This window comes from Strigops habroptila, chromosome 8, assembly GCF_004027225.2.
Source record: "Strigops habroptila isolate Jane chromosome 8, bStrHab1.2.pri, whole genome shotgun sequence".
NCBI lineage: Eukaryota > Metazoa > Chordata > Aves > Psittaciformes > Psittacidae > Strigops > Strigops habroptila.
The window spans coordinates 60,169,576-60,190,445 of NC_044284.2; the positions used below are offsets into that span (position 1 = coordinate 60,169,576).

Genomic DNA, 20,870 nt, shown 5'->3' on the forward strand with positions numbered 1-20,870 from the left:
AGAGAGGAAATATCACAAGATGAGCTCTGAGGCAGAAGTTCTTCCCTGTGAGGGTGCTGAGGCGCTGGCACAGGGTGCCCAGAGAAGCTGTGGCTGCCCCATCCCTGGCAGTGTTCAAGGCCAGGTTGGACACAGGGGCTTGGAGCAACCTGCTCTAGTGGAAGGTGTCCCTGCCTGTGGCACTCAGCTGCAGAGACTTCTTTTACCTTACCTCTGAGAAAACAAGACATGAGTACCCATTTCCTCCTCCTTTTTCTACTGGGGTATCTTTATTTCTTTCCTGTGCAGGTGTGTAAGTGCCTACGAAACAATGAAGGATATGAATACCAGTTCCTAGGATCTCAGAAATAAGATATCAGTACAAGGGATACAGGAAGGCTGCTCCTTATCAAATCTGAGGTAGCTATGGCAAGAGTAGAAGGGCCATCTATGTGGTATTAAAATGCAGTTGATCTAAAACCGCTTAACTGAGTGCTCACATTCGCTTCAGAACATTTTGGATCTTTTTTAATCACATGATGTATAATCCCAGCTAGTGGAATAATAGATCTGGCAGCCCACTAAAGGGATACGCTGCTTCAAGATGAAATATAGAGTGCAACTTTGAAGTCATAGCCTTAGGAATCTCATCAGAAATCACCAAGTAGATACTTGAAAAATACAGCCTGCGAGCAGGGAGGTTAATTTGCTCAGGAGGTTGGAAAGTGATGTCTTAACCCTTGTGAAATGTTTTTTGCTGAGAAGACAACCTTCCCATTAAACTTGCAAAACCTTTCAAGTTGCATGTATTATAAGCAAGGACTGTGGCTGTGTGCTTAGGGGAGCAAGAGAGAATCAGCTAGAAAAGGCATGGAGAAGGAACGATTGTCCTTGAAGTTATCTTCATGTCGTTGATCTTTATAGACTCCTATAGCCCTTAAGGAGCCCTGTTTCATTTTGTTCTAAGGGTTGATTTTGATTTTTACTTTTTTCTTCAGTGTCTTTCATTTCACCTTCCCATGTCCCCCTGAGAGAACACAACACATGGCCTCTGCTTTAAAGCAATTAAACCGCAGAGTGGAGCTGGCTGAAGTACAGGGCTTTCAATTTGTGGGAAGATTTTTTTTTTTCCTTTGGTTGTAGTCCAATCAAACTTGTAAAAATAACCTCAGAGTGGGAATTAAAATAAAAAGTAATGGAAAAAAAAAAAGAAGTGTTTTCAGAAACATCCCAAAATGAGGTTTGAGACTCTAACCCTGCTCCCCAGGACACCGTCCTGCCCTCTCGTTGCTGAATTGTGCATAAATGCTTGTCAGCTCCACCCCTGCTAATAGCAGCCATAAACCTGACAGGGGTGTCATTGTCACTCAGCAGCTGCCAGTGCTCCTAGGGCACCTGAACCGCTCCAGCCCAGGGTTCGTGAGTGCTGCAGATCTGTTTGGGCAATGCCTGCGGTGCAGCCCTGAGAGCTGCTGCAGGCCCCGGGATGCTGGTGCTTGGGCTGCCAGCTCCGAGCCTGGAGGAGCTGTGACTCTTGGTTAGATGTGGGGTTCAGCTTCCAGAGTTGGGCATTCACAGCAGCAAACCAGTGCTGGCATTGCAAGCTGGCCCAAGGCTGCGCAGGCAGGGACCCTGTGGTCCAGGGTTAATAACCAGCCCTGCGGGATACAGGACTGGCAGCACTGGATAGTCCAGTTGTTCACCATAAATTATGGGTCTGGAATTCCTCAGTTATCCTGCTTCTGATTCATTGCATTCTTCACAAGTTGTTTCAAGGCAAATAATTTAGTTTCAAGTAACGAAACTCAAGGGAGTTTCACCTCGAGGGAGGGGATTTTCCCGCTCTGCTGTGCTCTGAGGAGACCCCTCCTGCAGTCCTACATCCAGCTCACTATGGAGGTGCTGAGGTGCTGGCACAGGGTGCCCAGAGAAGCTGTGGCTGCCCCATCCCTGGCAGTGTTCAAGGCCAGGTTGGACACAGGGGCTTGGAGCAACCTGCTCTAGTGGAAGGTGTCCCTGCCCGTGGCAGGGGGCTGGAACTGGATGAGCTTTAAGGTCCCTTCCAACCCAAACCACTTTACAATTCTACTCTAATGGGCTTTTTTCCTCTGAAACTCTTTTGCCAGAAAGTTTCTATGAGGTTTTCTGAAGTTGTCGGAGAACAGGGCATCAAGGAATTGTTTAATAAAAGGTGTCCTTGTACTGCTCCACATGGCCTGTGGGGTTAAATCATCCAAACCCCATCATCACCCCAGAGTGGTGAATGCTGCAATGTCATGTCCAGTTTGCAGCTTGCAACAAGCCATTTTCTTATGAAGGAGGATTGTCGATTTACAGGGGGTTTATTCTTGGCAGTGCATGGAAAAAGCATTGCTCTAAGATACAAACTTTTTCTTGGTAGGTGGAAGCACTGTTTTGCTTCCAGCTGAATAATTTAGTAATGGTTGAGTTGATTACTTGTAGCTATTGGCTCTGTATTTGCTGCCAGGGTGATTAAGATGCTCAGACATGCTGGAGGGCATTCAGCAATTTCAATGCTGGTGGAGGCTGGTACAGGGACATTGCCCCCAGGCAGAGGTAGATAACCCTGGGAGGGGAGGAGAGAAGAGTGCAGAGGCTCAGCTGGGGCTTGAAATCGCAGTCAAGTGCTGAAGAAACACTTATAAAGGAACAAAAGATTGTAGGAGCAGTAACCTGGGGGCAGTTTGGAAGTGGAGTAGCTAGGAGGTGGTCATTACCTGAACCTTACATAGAAGGGAAAAAACATGCCTCATCCTGTGTCTACTTTGAATCTGGTGGATATTTCATGGTTTTACTTTTGCTTTCAGCTGACTTTAATAAAAAGCATTTTTAAGGCGACTTACAAACTTTAAGGTACTTGATCTGTAAAATAAAGTGATCCACCAAGCCAGGGAACTGGAACACTTTAGCAGTACTCCAAAACATAATGGAATATGCCTGTGCTCAGCTAATACTAGTTGGTGTGAGAGCTGGTAACACCGGAGTTGGAGAGGAAAAAGCTTTTCTAATCACCTCAGTTAGCCCAGAAGGCTTTCTGGCTCACAGTGGAGCAGGGGGAGCTTGGCGATGGTGGGGATGCAGTTTGACAGAAGAATATTTAGATTTATTCTGTCAGTCCAGGTGATTCATACCTTGCATAAACCCCATCTGTTAAGGAAGGGCAAGGGAATAATCAAGAAAACTGTGACTTTAAATTGCAGCTGTTCAAGACCCAGTGTTTGCCCCTGGAGCTGTGAGGGCTAATTACCCTGCTAGGGTCTCCATGCTGCCAAGAGCAGGCTGTTGCTAATACCAAAGCCAAGTCAGATATCTCTGTTTTGTGCAGTGCCGGAGGCAGAAGTAAAGACCTACCTAAACATGAGAACTGCTGTGACTTCTGTGCTCCTTAAGCAAACAGGTTCTCCCTTGGTTGAGCTTTCTTCCCTCCCTCCCACCTCAGTTCTATTTAGATTCAGGCAAAAATAACTTCATCTCTTATAAACAACCAAGGTCCAAGCGACTTTGTAGGCAGTCATCATGTGCAGCTAAGTCTGAAACTGTTTTAGTGGAATATGCTTACCTTGTAACTACAAATGAAAGCAGATATTGGCCTTGGGAGGGTTTAAGCAATATATTGGCTATTGATATTGTTGCTGTTAAGTCTGTCACACAATGAATGGAACAATAGAATGAAAAATGGCAATAGAAGTCCTAGGTTTTTAATCATGGCTTGGGTATTGTAGAGGAAAAGTTTGCAGTTGGGAGAGGAAAAAATGCAATCACTTCTTAACCATCACCCACATTTATAAAACAGAAGGCGATTTAATGACAGAGTGGCAAATGCAGTTAGCTTGAAATTGTGAGGAATTGCTTTGACTCTTGGTTGGAAATTGTTAAACTGAAGTTGGTGGATTCATCATAATTCCAGAAGGACGTTAGTTTATAACAGCATGAAAAAACCAAACTGCTTTGTTACATGAGTTATCACAAATGGGAATTAGGGCAGTAAGTTTTGCAAATCATGTATTTGATGGATCCTTGGCACAGGTTTCGCTGCCTGTAAGGCTAGCTTGTGTAGCAGTGCCTTGCTTGAAGAAGTTGGTGTCTTCCGAGAGTGTAAATCAACCATAAAATTTAAACTAACAGTATACAAAAGCAGTAGGACATGTCAGAATGGGCTTCAGGAGGATCTTGCTTGCTGCTGGTTGAAACCACTGACTTTTGGCTTCCTGTGTCATATGCGTTCAGGATCTCAAGCATCCTTTAGAACCTGTGTTATACACTATACACTGCAAATTTTCATATGCTTATTATTTAATAAAATAATGAGAGTGAGAGAGTTAACATTTTAATATGTAGTTCTTGTGTTTTATTATTCCCCCTAAAATGAGCATGGATACTTTTTGAAAAACCTCAGTTTGCTTTGGCATGTGAATCATAGAAACATAGCTCTTTCTATCATTCTGACTTAAGTCATATATTTTTACACTAAACATCTTATTACCTTAGTTTTATTATTTCAGAATCAAAGGAGAGCTTGCAAATGTCGATGACTGCAGAGTAAAGGAATGTTAATGAATAGTGCCATTGAATTTTCAGGTTTTAGCTTTTCTGATCTTCCAGAATATAACTGTAAGCAAAAATATTATGCAAGCTGAATAAAATTTAAATAAATAAGGACCAGATGTAACTATAGGGGCCTATAAAATGTAATACAAATATTATCCACTTCCTTAAAATAAATCTGAATTTTAGTATGAAAAATTATATTCATATTGATATTGTGGATTAATCTTTTTTATGAAAGTTGGCAAGTGAACGCCATCTCTTGCAAGGGCTTGTTCTTAAATGGGAAACAGGCCTTTTGTTTTGACCTTGAGTGGAGAAGTTTTTTGCTATCATGCAATGTAAAGCATTTTTACATCAACACAGTAATACATTTTTACATTATATAGCCTGTTTTATTACAGTAGTGTTTGGCTTAGGATTTTGGGTGCCTGTTAATGGTTTGTGAATGCTGCAATTGCAAAACATTTGAGTGTTAGGAGGAGGTATATGCAGCACGATGCATTAGATAAACCCCTTTAAGAAGTCATGGGATTTACTTGGACTTGACCTTCAGCTTTTGTTGCTGATCCATTATCTTTTAGATTCCATTTAGATCTGCAAATGGAAGATCATGGATCATAACATAACTGTTGTCATTTCCTCTGCCTACAAGTAACCAGCAGCTGGATTTATTTTAACTGCTGAGAGGTTCTTAGATGGGGCTAATTCTTCAGCAAAATACACTGTGCAACTGCTTGATTTCTACTTTATCTGTGAACCAGCCTGTAAAAATGGAATGACAATTTTACTACTCTGGACATCTAAAACTTGAAAAGGAAATAACTAATGATATTGTGCTTGCCCTGGGAAACAGATAAATCTGTAATTCTGCTGTCAGCAAAAAGCCCCTTGTAGCTTTATTATCTTTAATAAATGCTAATTTAGAATAACATGTGTAGCTATGCAGGAAATTTGTTGGAAATGCGTAACATTAGCTTAGGAAAATGCAACTTGTCAACTAAATCAGAACACATCTTTTCCTGAGTGTTGTTTTATATGTAGCTTACTTTTTTGCTTCTTCAGGAAAGTTCTCTAATACATACAGAAAGCTTCATTTCTCACACCAAACACATAATTATAGTTAGTGGTAAGATTTGTTCACTTAAGTACAAACCAAGCTGAGATACAGGCATGTAAAATTCACGTAATTCTAACAGTTGCCCTGCCTGCTTTCTAGCACCGCCCAACCACATAAGTTCCGTATAGCAGCTTTCCAGTGCCTAAAGGGGCTACAAGAAACCTGGAGAGGGGCTTTGGACAAGGGCCTGTAGGGACAGGACAAGGGGAATGGCTTTAACCTGCCAGAGGGGAGATTGAGATGAGCTCTGAGGCAGAAGCTCTTCCCTGTGAGGGTGCTGAGGCGCTGGCACAGGGTGCCCAGAGAAGCTGTGGCTGCCCCATCCCTGGCAGTGTTCAAGGCCAGGTTGGACACAGGGGCTTGGAGCAGCCTGCTCTAGTGGAAGGTGTCCCTGCCCGTGGCAGGGGGTTGGAACTGGGTGAGCTTGAAGGTCCCTTCCAACCCAAACCATTCTAGAATTCAGCCTATGAATTCATTCTATAATTCCCAAATATGTGGTGTCTCAGTTTTGACCCAGACTTACAGCATCGTTGTCTTTGTGTGCTCAGAAGTTTCTGTTCAGGGAGACAGGCACCATTTTGCCCTATAATGCTCCCTTGGTTTGGGTCAAATGGCTGGCAATGTTCTGGTGGCAGAGATAGTCTTGTAGCTAGAGGGCAAAGCTACGGACATGGTTTCTACTTGTGTAACTGTTTGGGGGACTTTTTGTCTAATGATTATTGCCTTAAAATGCACATCTTTCAAAATATGGTCTGGGATTTTCAAACAACTCGTTTCTTGCCGAATACCTTACCCAGTGTCATTTTGTGCTGGTGGTTATTGCAGTCCTCAGTGCGTAGTGGTTCACCTTACTTCTGTGAAGCGCCTGTGATCCTATCAAAGCAATGGATAGATCTCGTAGACTGAAATAGCACAGCAAAGATATGCAAATATTAGCTCAGTTAAAGAACTAGCTTGTTGTGAGTGATCTGCAGTAGTTAAGGACTATGCAGTACTATACATGAAGCCTCCCTACCAAAATTCAGACCTGTTCCCCTGTCACATCAGCCAACAGCAAGTATGTGGGGATTTCTCTGCTCCAGTTCCTTTGAAATCCCCCCCTTGCATACTGATCCGCATCATAGAACTTCATTAAAATATCCACATACTTAATTTTTGAGCTTCCTTCATGTCTTGTGTCCTTTTGCTTCCTCACCCTCTACTCCCAAATAACAGTCTGGGGGGTGATTTTCAGTGGCAAAGGGCCCCTGCGTTGAAAGCTGCTGCTTGTCCTGAAGAACAGCTGCATAGAAGGAAAGAAACGCTAGAGACGTTGGCTGAGAAACTATAAACCAGCAGAAAACGTGTGAGCAGTCCAAGCCTAAAGCCAGACAGCTTGTGAGGCTTTCTCACCACTATTTATGGTCCAGCAGGCTTTTAAGGTTCGCTTGGGCAGTGATTTTCCTGAGTAGGAAGCTGACTTTACCACCTTTCTCCCAAAGGCACAGTCAAGACGGTGCTATGTGGTCATTGCCTGGCGTCTCTGCCATACCAGCTCTTGACATTTCAGATACAAAGATTAAGCTGTCACTCTTATTGAATTTAATTCTTTAATGTTAGCATTTCCATTTGTGCTCTCTGCTGATGGGTGAGTGTGATATTCTTCCCCTACTGCGTCTCTGAAGCTGTTATAAATCAAGCAGAAAAAATATCCACAGCCTGGGGGGGAGTTGAGATCTGCTTCCCCGAGAGGTCAGGGCTCTTCCCCTCCCTCAGGCAGAGTGCAGTGCAATGTGGATCACGCTGTGCACTTTTTACAAGTTGTATTTTCCATAAGTGATTTCTCAGATTGGGTGCTAATTCCTGTGAGGTTCTCTTGCCCTCACTGTTCAGGAGTCATTCGCTCCGCACCAACGTTGTTCTTCAAGGTCGACAGACCAAGAGGCTCTCTCAACTCTTCTACTTGCCTGCCATTTCTTCCACAGCCAAAACCTCATTTTGTGAGTCAGTGTGAGAGTTGTCACTCATGTGCTTTCCCTTTGCTCAAGAAGACTGTGCGATCACAGTGGTGTTCTGCTGCTAAAGTGAGTGAGGGGTGTAGCTATCCCATAGCTCAAATCTGAACCCCTCAATATAAGTACTCTTCAGCCCTGTACGGCTGCCTCAGCAGTAGCAGACAAATTCTTTTCTACTTTTCTTTCAGTATTTTCATGGTCGGATAGTCTTAAGTTTACACTTGTGAGTATGGACTTTGTTTAGCATAGAAAAACACTGTTTATATGCCCTGACTTGTATTCTGCATCCTTCATCCCATTCAAGAAATGTTCAACTTCACATTAATTCCTGATTTGTAAAATGGTCCCAGGCTATTCTTTATCAAAATATACAAAGATTAAAGCTCTGGTTTGTTGACTGGATTTGTAAACCTTATGAAGTATGTACTTTCAGCAGCTGGGTATCTTTCTTTAAACAACTGTGTTCTTGATATGAGGGTATTTTTATTTCCCCTTCTGCACGCACAGTTTTTGCAACTCTGCCAAGGTGTATCACAGAGCGCCATAATCTGTATGAAACTGGTAGTGAAAGGAGATGGGGAGGGATGGGTGTGAAAAATCTGTCCAGAGCCACCATAAATCCACAACCTCTAGTTGAACATTGACACCACTTAACATAGAATCCCAGAATCCCAGACTGGCTTTGGTTAGAAGGGACCTTGAAGCTCATCCAGTTCCAACCCCCTGCCGCGGGCAGGGACACCTTCCACTAGAGCAGGTTGCTCCAAGCCCCTGTGTCCAACCTGGACTTGAACACTGCCAGGGATGGGGCAGCCACAGCTTCTTCCCTTTTTTTTTCCCCACTTTTTTTTTCCTTTCCCTTCCTCCCTCTCAATTGATTGATTTTGATCTACTTAGGCCTTGACTTCTAGAGATACCAAGCACGCCACTGAATTTGAAGCTAGTGAGCAGGAGCTGCAGTTGTCCAGTAACTAAAACCTGTCCTATAAATACTGTGCATTTTTTTAGTCCCAATACATCCTATTTATTTTTTCACTTTCTGAGGCACTGAGAATGGTGTTACAGCATTAATCTGTAGCATGTCAATAGAGACATCACAGATTAGGGATTGCTTAGGTGGCTGCAGCATGACATCACATCACTGCGTAAACGTCTTTAAAATATTGGTATCATTAGAAATGTTCAATAACATCAGTAGTTTGGTTTTAGTGATTTGTCATGGATGATCAAAACTAACAATGTCTTACCCAGAACCCACTAGATCCAGTGGAAAAAGATTACTTCTGGGTTAAATGTACTTTCAGCTGCCCCAGAAGTATCAGAGGAAAGTTTATGCACTAAGGGAGGTAAGACTCATATTTATGCTTATGGACTGTTGAAAAACCTTTATAGTACATCATGGACATGTTGTTTCATTCTGGTTTTAATCGATTTGATTCAACTACGCTACTTTAACAAAACAAACTAGTTAAGAAAACAGTGCTTTGGTAGGTCAGCAAGATTTTCCTTCTTTGGGGTAGGCAGAGACCGAACAGGAATGTACCTTTTCATGCCATATGTATTTTTAGTTCTAGGTCTGGCTTCTAACACATACAGGAACCACAGTGTAACACTGAATTGCTGCCTTTTCAAATAGACGATGCAGATTATTCAAACTGATAACATTTGGTGGTTCCTGAATCAGAGCTTTAGGTATGTGCAGTTGCACATTTAATAATGCAGTACTGGGAAAAGCTGGTAACTCCAGTTTGTTGACCATTTTTAGAGCAACTGCAGATGAAAAGCAAACTTAAAGATATGTGGTGGAAAGCTCCTTGTTCAGACGTTAGAAAATATCAGATTAAATAGTCCGAGTGTTTGCTTTGACAATCTTGTGTGCGTGCCCAGTCTGCTGTTCCACAGTCACATTGCCATTTTCCTGCTGAACCTTGTGTTCATCCACTGCCCTAGTGTGTCCTTGTTGACTGATGCTGTTTTAACAACCTTTTGATATTTTGTGTTATCTCGTTGGCCGCTTCTAAATGCCTTCCTTTGTGAAGTGCTTAAAAAACTGAAAGTGAAGTTTGCCGTGGAAGTTCTAAACCACGGACTCAGCTTTTTCTCAGTTACCTGTGATCAGCCTCAGGTTAAAAAATATAGATCACTGTCACCCTCCTGGCTTTCACCCAGGCAGAATTCTCTTGTGTTGGCTTAGTTACATGATCATTTTTAAAACAAAGGTAATCAAAAAATAAACCCCAAACCAACCAACCAAAACCCCACAAATGGGAGAAGATCTAAGACACTTAGAGGATTTAAGCAGTGCTGCTGAGATGGGACATGCACTAATGACTCTGTTCCACTGGTAATATTTGCTTCAGTTATTTCAAGAGAACCCTGAAAATTGCTAGTGATGTGTGTATATATATAATATTTCTTTAATCAAACCATTCATTTGATTTTATTGATTACCTTGGTACACAGCTCATAGTATTTTACCTTCATTTATGGAGATTGAAATCTTTTCCCCCCCATCTGGGACGCTTGTATCAGCTGTAATCCGTTTGTGATTAAAATCCTTCAGGCTTTCTTCAGTGACTGGTGTGTATGTATCAAAGAGGAAGCTTATGACAGTGGTACTGTGCTCCAGCAGCAGCAGAGCGGCTGTAGGCACAAGTCCACATCGTTAAATAAGGTGTAGTGGGAATAAAAGAGAATAATGCTCTCAATGTTGTCTTGATCAGAGTGTTAGCTTAAGGGCATTTGAGTTTTCTTTCTGTTCAACATGCACCATGTGTGCTGGGAAAGGATCGCAAGGCAACACAGGGGTGAAGTTCACTTGGTGATGAGAGATGTAGTATCTAGCAGTGTTTTCAAAACACGAAGGTACTTTGTTCTACCCCAGCAGCTATTTCCTGCTCCTGCTCCAGGAAGGCAGTGCACAGCAGGGCTCACACGCTGCTAACCTCTGCAGAAAGTCTCCTCTTTTGCTTGTACATCAGACTGCTGAAGCAACTTCACCACCACGGTGTTTTGGGAGGACGTATTCATCTGAGAATGGGTTATCCAAAACCTACATATCTAATTGAAAATCACCACATATTCATCTAAAGCCATTTCAGGGTTTGCCGTGAAGCTGATTCTGCTCTGAGGCTGGGTGTTTGCTGGTGAGACTGGAGAGAGGAGCACACTTTGCATGGTGAAGCATCCCATCCTGCTAGCTGTCAGGTCTGCAGCTGAAGCTCTGTTGCAGAATGTTCGCCTTCTTTTTTTTTGGGGGGGAAAAACAAATAAGAAAAAAGAAACAAACCAGAACAATGCAAAGGGAAAGCACCAGCAAGAGAACAGTATGTTCTTTGTAATGCTTTTTCTTTGGGGACATCTATTGCTGGCAATAAGATTAAATCACTGAAACCTTCCCTGAAGCTACATCTGCCACTGCCTACATTTTCCAACCTCAGTAATAAACTAACATTTGCCATTGTTCATTTCTTCTGGATTTCATTTCTTACAGATTTAACCAGTGCTATTTACCACAAGGCATTCAGTTCTTGCTTAAAGCTGAGCTCTATGCCAAGTCCCTAAAAATACTCATAGCTCCAAAGAATCTGCTTTTAAATAATGTCATTAAAAGTAGACGATATTAACACAACAGTTCACACTGAGTTCACATGCTGCTGATGCCAATGGATAAAAATGATGGAAGCCTAAGAAGCTCAAGACAAGACTACCAGGAAGTGGTGAACAAAATCCTTTTTACCTTTTTACCGGCTCTCCGTATTTTAATTAGGGGAATAGTTTTCTTATCCCAAAATATTTAAAAATAAAGGATTTCTTTTACAGTCTTGCTTATCCTGGCATGGAGTGCTGTACCTATTTACTTCAGAGCAATGGGCTGTGTGAGGTGGGCCATGGCTGCCAGTTTGTGGGGTGTTTGGAAGGAAGGATGCATGTCACCCCTTTCTTCCCACAGGATGCCATAGTGATCCATGAAGTTTATGAAGAAGGGGCAGCAGCCCGAGATGGCAGACTTTGGGCTGGAGATCAGATTCTGGAGGTAAATAAGTCTCTCTGTGTATGTGCTTGCTTATAACTTTGTTGTGTGTACTTGTATTCAACACAGTGTAGGTTTCTTTTAGGGGAAAGAGATCATTGTGTAGAATCTGTACTTGAAGCTGCTTTTCTGCCCCTAGAACGTCCTGACAAATTCATATGTCCTTATATATTCATATAAACTGAAGGTACAAATTGAGAATATATTAAATTTAATTGAGCATGGCAGTTCTCAGATTACATAGTTCAGCTGTCATGTCCAATAGCTCAGTATTATTCACCTGTTTAATCTTTCATTCGGAGGCCTGCACTACCTGCAGTGCTCAAGTATCTCAGTGCTGCCTGTAAACAAAGTGCTGAGCTGTGTGAACGTGGGATGAGAAGGCGAGGGGTGGCTGCAGCATCCCTGTGAGCATCCTTGCCAGCATCCCTGCAAAGATCCCTGCTGCCAAACAGTGCCTGCCTGCAGCGTTGCTGGCAGAGCTACCAGCTCCCTCAGGCCATGGCTCATAAAACCAGTAACACACAGAATTATTTCTGTCAGTAAATGTATGTTTTTCCTGCAGAGAAGCATGGAAATTGAGGAGGGAAAGGGTTAAGACAGACGTGTTGGTCTGCAAATGAAACTTGCGTCAGGCAGGGGTTCAGCACAGCTGCTTGCAGTGTCTCGCTGTCAGATCAGGACAAATTCCCAGCATGGCCATTAAGGCTTTGGTGTGTAGGGTTAGGAAAATAGTGAGGAGGTACTTGGGGAGTTGTCTTTACAGCTCTTGCACTGAAAATATTGGTTTTAGTGTTAAGGCTGAATGTTGTTTTCGTTTTATAAATAACTGTGTATTAACAGAGCACAATAATGAGGGGGTAAAAACGGGGAAGGTTAATTAATTCTTCTCTGGTCAAACAGGAAAGTGCTGATGTTTGTGTGCCGTAATGTTGTTATTCTTTCAGCTTTTAAAAGCCATACTAATGAATCAAAAAGATGACTCTGAATTAGTTTCAGATAAGTATGATAAAGCACACGTAGATGCCTGTGTCAAGAAAAGAATACCAATGCAGTATATAAACAACTGTGTGCAGAATTAGTACAAAAGAATATAATTACTACAGATTAGGCTTAATTATCTTGATGTAAAAGTAAGTATGATTAAATCTTTGCATATCTAGAAATACTGAGAATTATTTTCATTGCCTTAAAACTTATTATGTTATGGAAGTGGATTAACATTGTATTCACTTACAGTTCATGCTACTTTCTGAACAGACTTCCAAAATACTTAAGCATTGATACTTTTTGCTATTAAGAAATAAAAGATGATTTTGTCAACAGAATATTGGCAAACACCTTCAAAGGTATCTGTGGATCAGGTTTGGCAAAATTGGGAGATTAAGTTTCAAGATGCAATGGATTTTTTTAGTACTTAGGCGTTCAATAAGAACTTCTTGTTCCATCTGATACTACTAAAATGCTAAAACATTTTCAGGTTATGGTAAGAGAAATGTAATGGAGTGCTCCAGGAGCGGTCTTGTGTGCCATCTATTGGAACAAAGCAAAATAACCATTTAATATGTCCTGCCTGGGTTTCACCATTGCCATTTGCTAATGTTTCTGATTCCTTCTGTCTTCGGTTTGGCGGTGGTACAAAGCCGGGGGAGAAGGAATCCGAGCAGTGAGAGATATAAGAAGCTCAAAGGAGCACCTCCTATTTTGTCTAGTTATAAGAAAGAAGCATTGCTTAAGGTTCCAGCAGTGAAAAAGAAAGCAAGAACACCCACAAAACTTACAAGCCAACATGTTTTGATTATTGTGATTTATTCCATGCAGAGGCACAAAGCACCAAACTCGCACTCAGTAGGAGATCCAGGAGCTCAGCCCTCTGGAAATGGGAGCACTAAATTAGAGTGCCAAGGGGTGTCAATTTGACAAATTTGTCCTGTCACACGCGAGTAGGGTGCGATGAAAAGATCATTTATACATGTCATTTGGAAAGAAAACACTGATTATTTCAGGTGAACGGGATTGATCTGCGGAATGCCAGCCATGAAGAAGCTATCACTGCATTGAGACAGACGCCCCAGAAGGTGCAATTAGTTGTTTATAGAGATGAAGCACATTACAAAGATGAAGAAAACTTAGAGATTTTCTATGTAGATATACAGAAGAAAACGGGCCGAGGACTAGGGCTCAGCATTGCTGGAAAACGGTAAGAACATTTCTCTGACCTGACTGCATTTCAAATGAGAAATCATTTGCTTTTTGCCATATGAACGACTATAGCCATTAAATGGAATAGGAAATAAAGGAAAAACTCTGTAAGGAACAGAATTTTGTATCTAAATATCCTCAAAAATGCCATAGGGCTGTGTGGCCAAGTGGGCACATGCAGAACTGGGAGCTCACTGTCCTGGTGGTTTCAGCATTGCGGTGTCTCAGTACTTGGAGGCCCTAATCATGGCTTTCTGATTTCAAAATGGGGAGAGAAACCTTCCTATTTCCAAATACCAGGGTATGCCTTTGAAAATGGATTTGTGAGTTAGATCTAGCTCCTATCCCGATTCAAAGAGGCCAGTGCCAGTGGAAAACAAGCAGCTGAGTTAAACCCACATCCTGGGCAGTACCAAAGTGACTGGTCAACACTGGACAGCAATACTGTGAGTACAGAGCAGAATCTGAGTCACAGTGAGCAGGTAACAGCTGCTTAATAAAATGTGACTTTTTACTGATATATTTCTAAGCCATTGCTATTAGATCATTCAAACCAGAGCACTGATAGCTTTAATCTTTCATTGCTAGAAGAGATTTACGGCATGACACTGGCGAGCACTCGTTCAGCGTCGGTGCAGAAGAGTCATATGGTTGCTCTTCTGTATTGCCAGAAATAATTTATTTTCTCAATTACAAATCATCATGTCATTATCCTGACTGCGTATGGTCAGTAAAGTTTCTGCAGCAGCTTTTTACAAGAGTGGTGATGTTTAACCCAGGTGTTGTGAGCAGATTGTGGGCTGGGTAATTAATTTAGCTTATGTAAATTACCTTACAGATGGTACTGGCAGTCTCCAGCCCTCCTATGTTTGCTTCCATTCAAAACTTTCTGTACTACTCCTAAGTGCTTTGCTTGTGGGGATTTCCACTGTAGAGGTAGCCCAGTTTCTGAAATCAATAAGTGATACCCAGGTATAATTCAGGTTGTGAAGTGCTGTGTCCTGAAGGATGCCAAATGCCAAACCTTGGCATCGCAGCTGGCACCAGCTCACACCACAGTGAGCATCAGGAGCTGGAGCCAGCACCAAGGGGTCTGCAGCCCCTGGGAGGGGAAATAAAATACATTCCCCTCCATGTCTGCATGGCCACAAAGCTGGATTTTCTGCTGCGTAACTCAGGTGCAAACTAGAAAAGTCTTTTCTGCAAGCTTCTCCCTGTTTCTCTCGGGGGCCTCCAGGCTTCTAGGAAAGGAACTGAGCTGAACCTTTAAGGGGAATGTAGAAAAAATATGTGAGGCTGCATAATTCATATCAGGCACATCAGGAGATAGTTTAACTCCATCTTAGACTGATCCTTGGCTTTTGATTCACACAGGTGGTATTTTTCATGAATCTTCAAGGCTCATACAGTCAGAACTAATGGTTCAAGGCAAAAGACAGCATTAAATAGAGTAAAGCATGCCTTAGTTTGAAAACTCGTAGATTTCTTTACACGGTTGAATGGGGTGTAAAACTACTTCTTGCACTGCTTACAGGTTTCTGTTAATGTCTCTTAAATGCAAGTAATCTAAATCGGTCTCCCAAAGAATATTGGATTGTGTAATTAGCCATATGCTTCTTGCATTGTTAGAAATGGAAGTGGAGTGTTTATCTCTGACATTGTTAAAGGAGGAGCTGCAGACCTAGATGGAAGATTAATTCAAGGAGATCAAATTTTGTCTGTAAATGGAGAGGATATGAGAAATGCCTCACAAGAGACTGTTGCCACTATACTTAAGGTGAGTACATAATACATTTTAAGATATCGAATTGCAGTTACTAACACTATGCAGGGTAATTATCCTGAAGTGCCATTTACGCATACGCAGGACAGCTTGAACTGATTACCGAGACAGGAATTTCATCTGAAATAACTTTGGGAAATTCATTTAAAATCACTTCTCCATGTATTTCTAGGAGTTGAATGGTATGAAGTGGGAAAACAAAGACACATGTAGTATTTAGGCATTTATTTGAAAATGCAACTGTGGATTTCATATGTTAGAAAAACATTTGGAAACCTGAGAGGCATACAAATCAGAACTGAAATAAAATGCCTTTGGCTTTGCTGTACTGACCTGCAGCTATAGAATGGCAGCTTAAATCCATTTCTGCACAGCTTTCCCCTTTAGTGGAGTGATCTCACACTCTGAAGTTGTCTTTTCCATTCAAAAGCTTGGGTCAGAGGAGAGGGCAGGGGGTGGCCTGGCTGTGAGGGCCTAATGTTAGCTCCTCTGTACAGCTCCCAGCCGCAGCAGCCTGTATCTAGGATGAAAGGGTGGGTGGGAGCGATGCTGCAGACCCATTTCTATTCAAAACTGCTTCTGGAGATGAGGGCTTTTTCCCTGCCATCACCACTACTGTTTCTACATGTGATTTCTTCCATTCTTGAAGGGAAAGGCTAATTATTTCCTTGCTTTTTCCATTCAGGGTTGATGCTTGGCCAAAAGTTTACCTATTTAAGATTTGGAAGTATGTGATATTTCCAATTTTTAAGTTGAATCCATATGTGTTAAATTCACCCTCTTCTGCAGCATTTTTCCTCTGAAGTGTTTTTCATGAGTATTGTTTGTAGCAAACTTCTGTTAAAGAGTTGGGAGCTTTTGTTTATTTTTCCTGAGTAATTGGCCATCTACAGTTTGCCAGGAGGAAGATTCATACTGACTTCAGCAACTAGGGTAAACCTTCAGGTTAAACCTAAATCCAGGAACGGGTACATTTTGTATTGTCTAAATACAAATGTTAATGCTTTGAGCATTCCTTGTGGTTTTCTTCATGGGGTTGCGGTGCTGAATATAAACATAATTCTCTCCAGGAGAGCATGAAATATTATACGTCTACTTAAATGCTGTACATTGTGGTTGTTTTTTTTTAACAAGTGTGCCCAAGGCCTAGTGCATCTTGAGCTTGGGAGATTGCGAGCTGGATCATGGCTGGCATCACGGAAAACATCCCAAAACAGTCAGGTTAGTGGCAAATCCATATGTATAAAGTGGGGCTGTGAAGGGCAGGGCATGGGGACAGAGCACAGGCGTGCATGTGAGGCTCAGTCCTTCCACAGACACTTACTGCTGAGGAGGCGGAACAAAGTATTTTATCACAATGATTTTCTGTGCTGAACTGCAAAGCAAGTGTCATGCTGAAATGCTGATGAAGTAGAAGAGCAAGTTAATGGCTTTTTTTAAGGAGTGTCTTCCTGAGACACACAAAAGTATGCAATATCTTTCTCAAATGATGCCCATAAATTTTTTCTTCAGACCTGCAAAGAAATGCTGGATGTATTTTCTGCAGCTGTTTTGTCACTCAAAAGGAGTTAATGAAACTGAACTGTATCTTTGCCTATCTTAGGGCAGAACCACATGAGAGCTGCTTTCCTCTCAAAGAAAACACAGAGCAATTTCCTGCTTCACTTGCTTTTTACCTGAAGCGAAGACAACAATTCATTTTTCAATCAGTGCAGGGCTTTCCCCCTCTCCCTGTGCCCCCCAATCAGCTCAGATACCGATACCATTAGTATTAAAGCCTGAGTGTGCAAGGGAGAAAATCAAGGCAAGATGACTTAGAAAACTTATTTTTGATGGATTTTCCTTCCAAAGACTGACTCCTTTGCCGTTACATAGAAGTTGCCAGTGATTCACAGCAGAGCTATTGCTATGGAGTATGGAGTATTTTACTATGGAGCTATGGAGCATATTGCTATAGAGTATTTTGCCCTCTCTCTGCCCAGGGGCAGCTGCCAAGGACCACAGGGACATTGCCTGCACACCTCTCTCACACAGAATTGGGAGCAGGCAGGAGAGCTTGCACACCAGTGGGATCCAGCCCAACCTCCACAAAAGCTAAAAGAAGGGCTTGGGTTTGGAAACAGAGAGGAGGAGCCATAGGAGGCTTAAGGGGGATGTAAGTTAAAGCAGGAATGCTTTTAAGGAGGTCAGTAAGAGGGGAGATTTGTCCTCAGTGTTGTGCATGAACAACCCAAAAACGGTGCCAAGATCATAGTCATGTGGTGTGATTTCTTAACTTTCTAAATGCCAGCAGTGATCCAGCCTGGGTGGGTGAGGTATCAGGAAGGGCTAAAGCCCAGCTTTAAAAATACTGGCTAAATACCATTGGAGAAACATTTGCACTGCATGCAGCAGGCAAGGAGAAATGACATGACAGAGGAAAATTATACTGATTGTTTTAAGTAAGACAGCAGTCTTGAGTATTAGTTTTGGGGTGGTTGTGTCAACAGCTAGCCCAAGCAAGAGCAGTGTAATCAAAAAGCGATGGTTAAAATTTATCCACCCATTTTTACTATGTAAAAATCACAGCTGAAAGGGAAGCAAAATAGTATCTAACATGAGTCCAGGTGAAAAACAGATCAAACAATGTCACCCCCCCTTTCTTTGTGGCATAAGAGGCTTTTGCAGGAACCTGGTATTTATGTATTTCTTTTAATACAATAAATCTTAATTGCTGCTTTTACTGCAGAGTCGTTTGAGAGCCTTCATCTCAGTGCTCATAAGTGACTTGGTGATTTTGAAAACCGAATAGATGTTTCTCAGCAAAACCTTTCCAAGAGTTATAAAAATCTTGGCAAATAACATAGCAAATCAGCTTGAATGATTTGCACAACTGCAAGTGATGTTGTCAAAGCTGCTGGCCAAAAGCATCCAGAACTTTTGTCCTCACTTGGCTTTTTTCTTAGTCCATTACATACCTTTAACAGGAGAAATAGAAGCCTTGTGGGTGCAGGACAGTGATTTCTTTGACATGCATTGCAAATTACATTAACTGACCCACGAATTGGCAAGTCGAGGTGGAAATTGTGCTCTGCCTGTTGTTAGTCACTGACAGCTGCACACTGGTCAGTTAGAATTAATGCTGCCAGAGCTTTTGATTCACCGCCTAATGCATTTAGAGAGAGAAAGCTCTGCTGTGGATGGAGAAGTGTAGGCCAGATCTTTGTTTTGTGTAAGGCAGCACAGTTGGGAAGGTCTGGCCCTTGGTGAAACCTGTTGTTCAGATGCACTTCCTAAATTGATAATTATGTTTCCTTGAGGAGCAGAGTCTGAAGATAAAGCCAGATACAGAGATAGGGAAAAGGAGGACTGGTAATGGGCAGCCAAGAATTGGTTACATGCCCAAGCAGCCATCTTCAGAGGCTCTCCCTTTTGTCACCTAGCATGTTATTCCGGAAATAAGAGCAGGTTCTTGGTCAAATGAAAGGAGCAGGGTCAATTACGGGACCTTGTAATCAGACAATATATTCAGCTAACATAACAAAGCCTGTTGATTACTGCCATGTAACAGGATGGGTGTCAGTGTGTGAGAAGAGCTGTTATATGCCCTGCTGGGTGCCTCATGCACACTCATTGTACCTGCGGGGTCCACCATGGGGGAGATGCCCACCAGCTTTAGCAGCAACCATCATCTACCCATCTCCTCAGGTTCAGAGACACGCTGGGAACAGAGGAGAGTGTTAATCCTACTTCCTGATGCCTTCTAGAGCAGACCTGACCAACATTAGGTGTGCACATCAGCAGTGAAGTTCAGTTGTGTAGTACTATAAGCAGCACTATGGACATGCCCACAACTCTGGGACAGAGGTTGGTAGGTTCCCCCTTTGGAAATGAAGTTGGAAGGGTTTTCACTTGCGTGGCTGATGTGGTATTTCCAGTCTGGTTGTCACAGAGCGCAGCTGCGCCCGTATGTCGCGGGGTCTGGTTTAAAGTTAACATTTGGGTTTGACTCACAGGTTTTGATTTATTTTTAACTCCAGGCAAGCCAACAGAGTGTCCATAGCCACTTCCACCCTGCGCTTGCTCCGGTCCTCTCTACCTTACAGAACTTTGTCAGCACAAAAAGATCTTCAGCAGATGTGTCTCAGAGGAACTCAGGTATAATCTGGGCAGCTCTCAGAATAGCTACATGTTACTTGCTTTATGTTTGTGCTGGTTTCAAAGCACAGCTGAATACTTGAATCTGGTTTCCCTACTCTGTCTCCCAGAAGACGTACCACTGATGTTTGAAGACCCAAAACGCTTTCCAGCAGATGACATTATTTTTACGTCTACTCGTAGAGTAACAGCTCCTCTATTTTAAGTGCAGAATTCCTGTGCCCTGCTATTCCCTGCTGCCCTTGTCAGAGGCTTAGCACAGGCATGGTTCTCGCATTAGAAACCATTCTCTCACAGAATAAAGCTGCCACCACTTCATTTATTTCTTTGTTGGTCTTGAGTGTATAAAGGGGAGTTTTGTAGTGAGAAAGTCATAGTGCCTAGTTAGCAATTTGCAGATTTAGCAAGTGCTAAATCTACAGCCTGCAGTAGCTTGTGGAGAACCTGTGCATTTGGGTGCTGTGACCTGCCTCAGAAGTCAGTAACCTTTGCTCATGAAGTAGAAGTTTACATGCACTGGAGGAGGAATGTGGCTTCCTTCTGGCATGTTGGGGGGCCCTTCAGACCTCACAACACCTTGACAATCCTGCCTTCCATACTCATAACAGATATCTGCACAAGCACATGTGCCTGGCAGTGAGAAATACTGATACGTGTTATTAAGAATCATTAAGTTTTGAAAGAGACTAATTCTGCCTGCCTCCTAAAAGGTTCTTAAAATAGTTTAATGGGAGCTGATAGATTTAGGGGTTGGTATAGCAGAGCCCAGGACTTCAGTACACCATCAGCTTGTGAGGCTGTTGAGTCCCAGTTTGAATGGTTCCTCTGAAGTATCCCTTTTTTTTTTTTTCCTCTCTTTTTTTTCCCCTTTTTTATATTTTGAGTACTTTTAATTGTTCTGTGGTTATATATATGCCAGGCAGGCTTCCTAGCTGTCTACTATTTACTAATACAGCACAAAATAGAAGAGGAAATCCATGGAACCTCAAGTCTCAGACCAACCACGTGCCCTACCCTTTGTGGTAGGGACACTGTGATTTATGAATAATAAGCCAA

General features: G+C 42.4%; 1 protein-coding gene across 4 annotated transcripts in view; it reads left to right on the forward strand.

Moving 5' to 3' along the window:
• PATJ (PATJ crumbs cell polarity complex component) overlaps positions 1-20,870 on the forward strand; it is a 160,320-nt gene that overhangs the window by 125,931 nt on the left and 13,519 nt on the right. For all 4 annotated transcript variants that reach the window (XM_030494986.1, XM_030494987.1, XM_030494985.1 and 1 more), the window contains 5 exons: positions 11,612-11,695; positions 13,699-13,892; positions 15,524-15,671; positions 16,812-16,898; positions 19,697-19,814. In XM_030494986.1, coding sequence (XP_030350846.1) covers positions 11,612-11,695; positions 13,699-13,892; positions 15,524-15,671; positions 16,812-16,898; positions 19,697-19,814 — 631 coding nt within the window. The remainder of the gene's footprint in view (positions 1-11,611; positions 11,696-13,698; positions 13,893-15,523; positions 15,672-16,811; positions 16,899-19,696; positions 19,815-20,870) is intronic.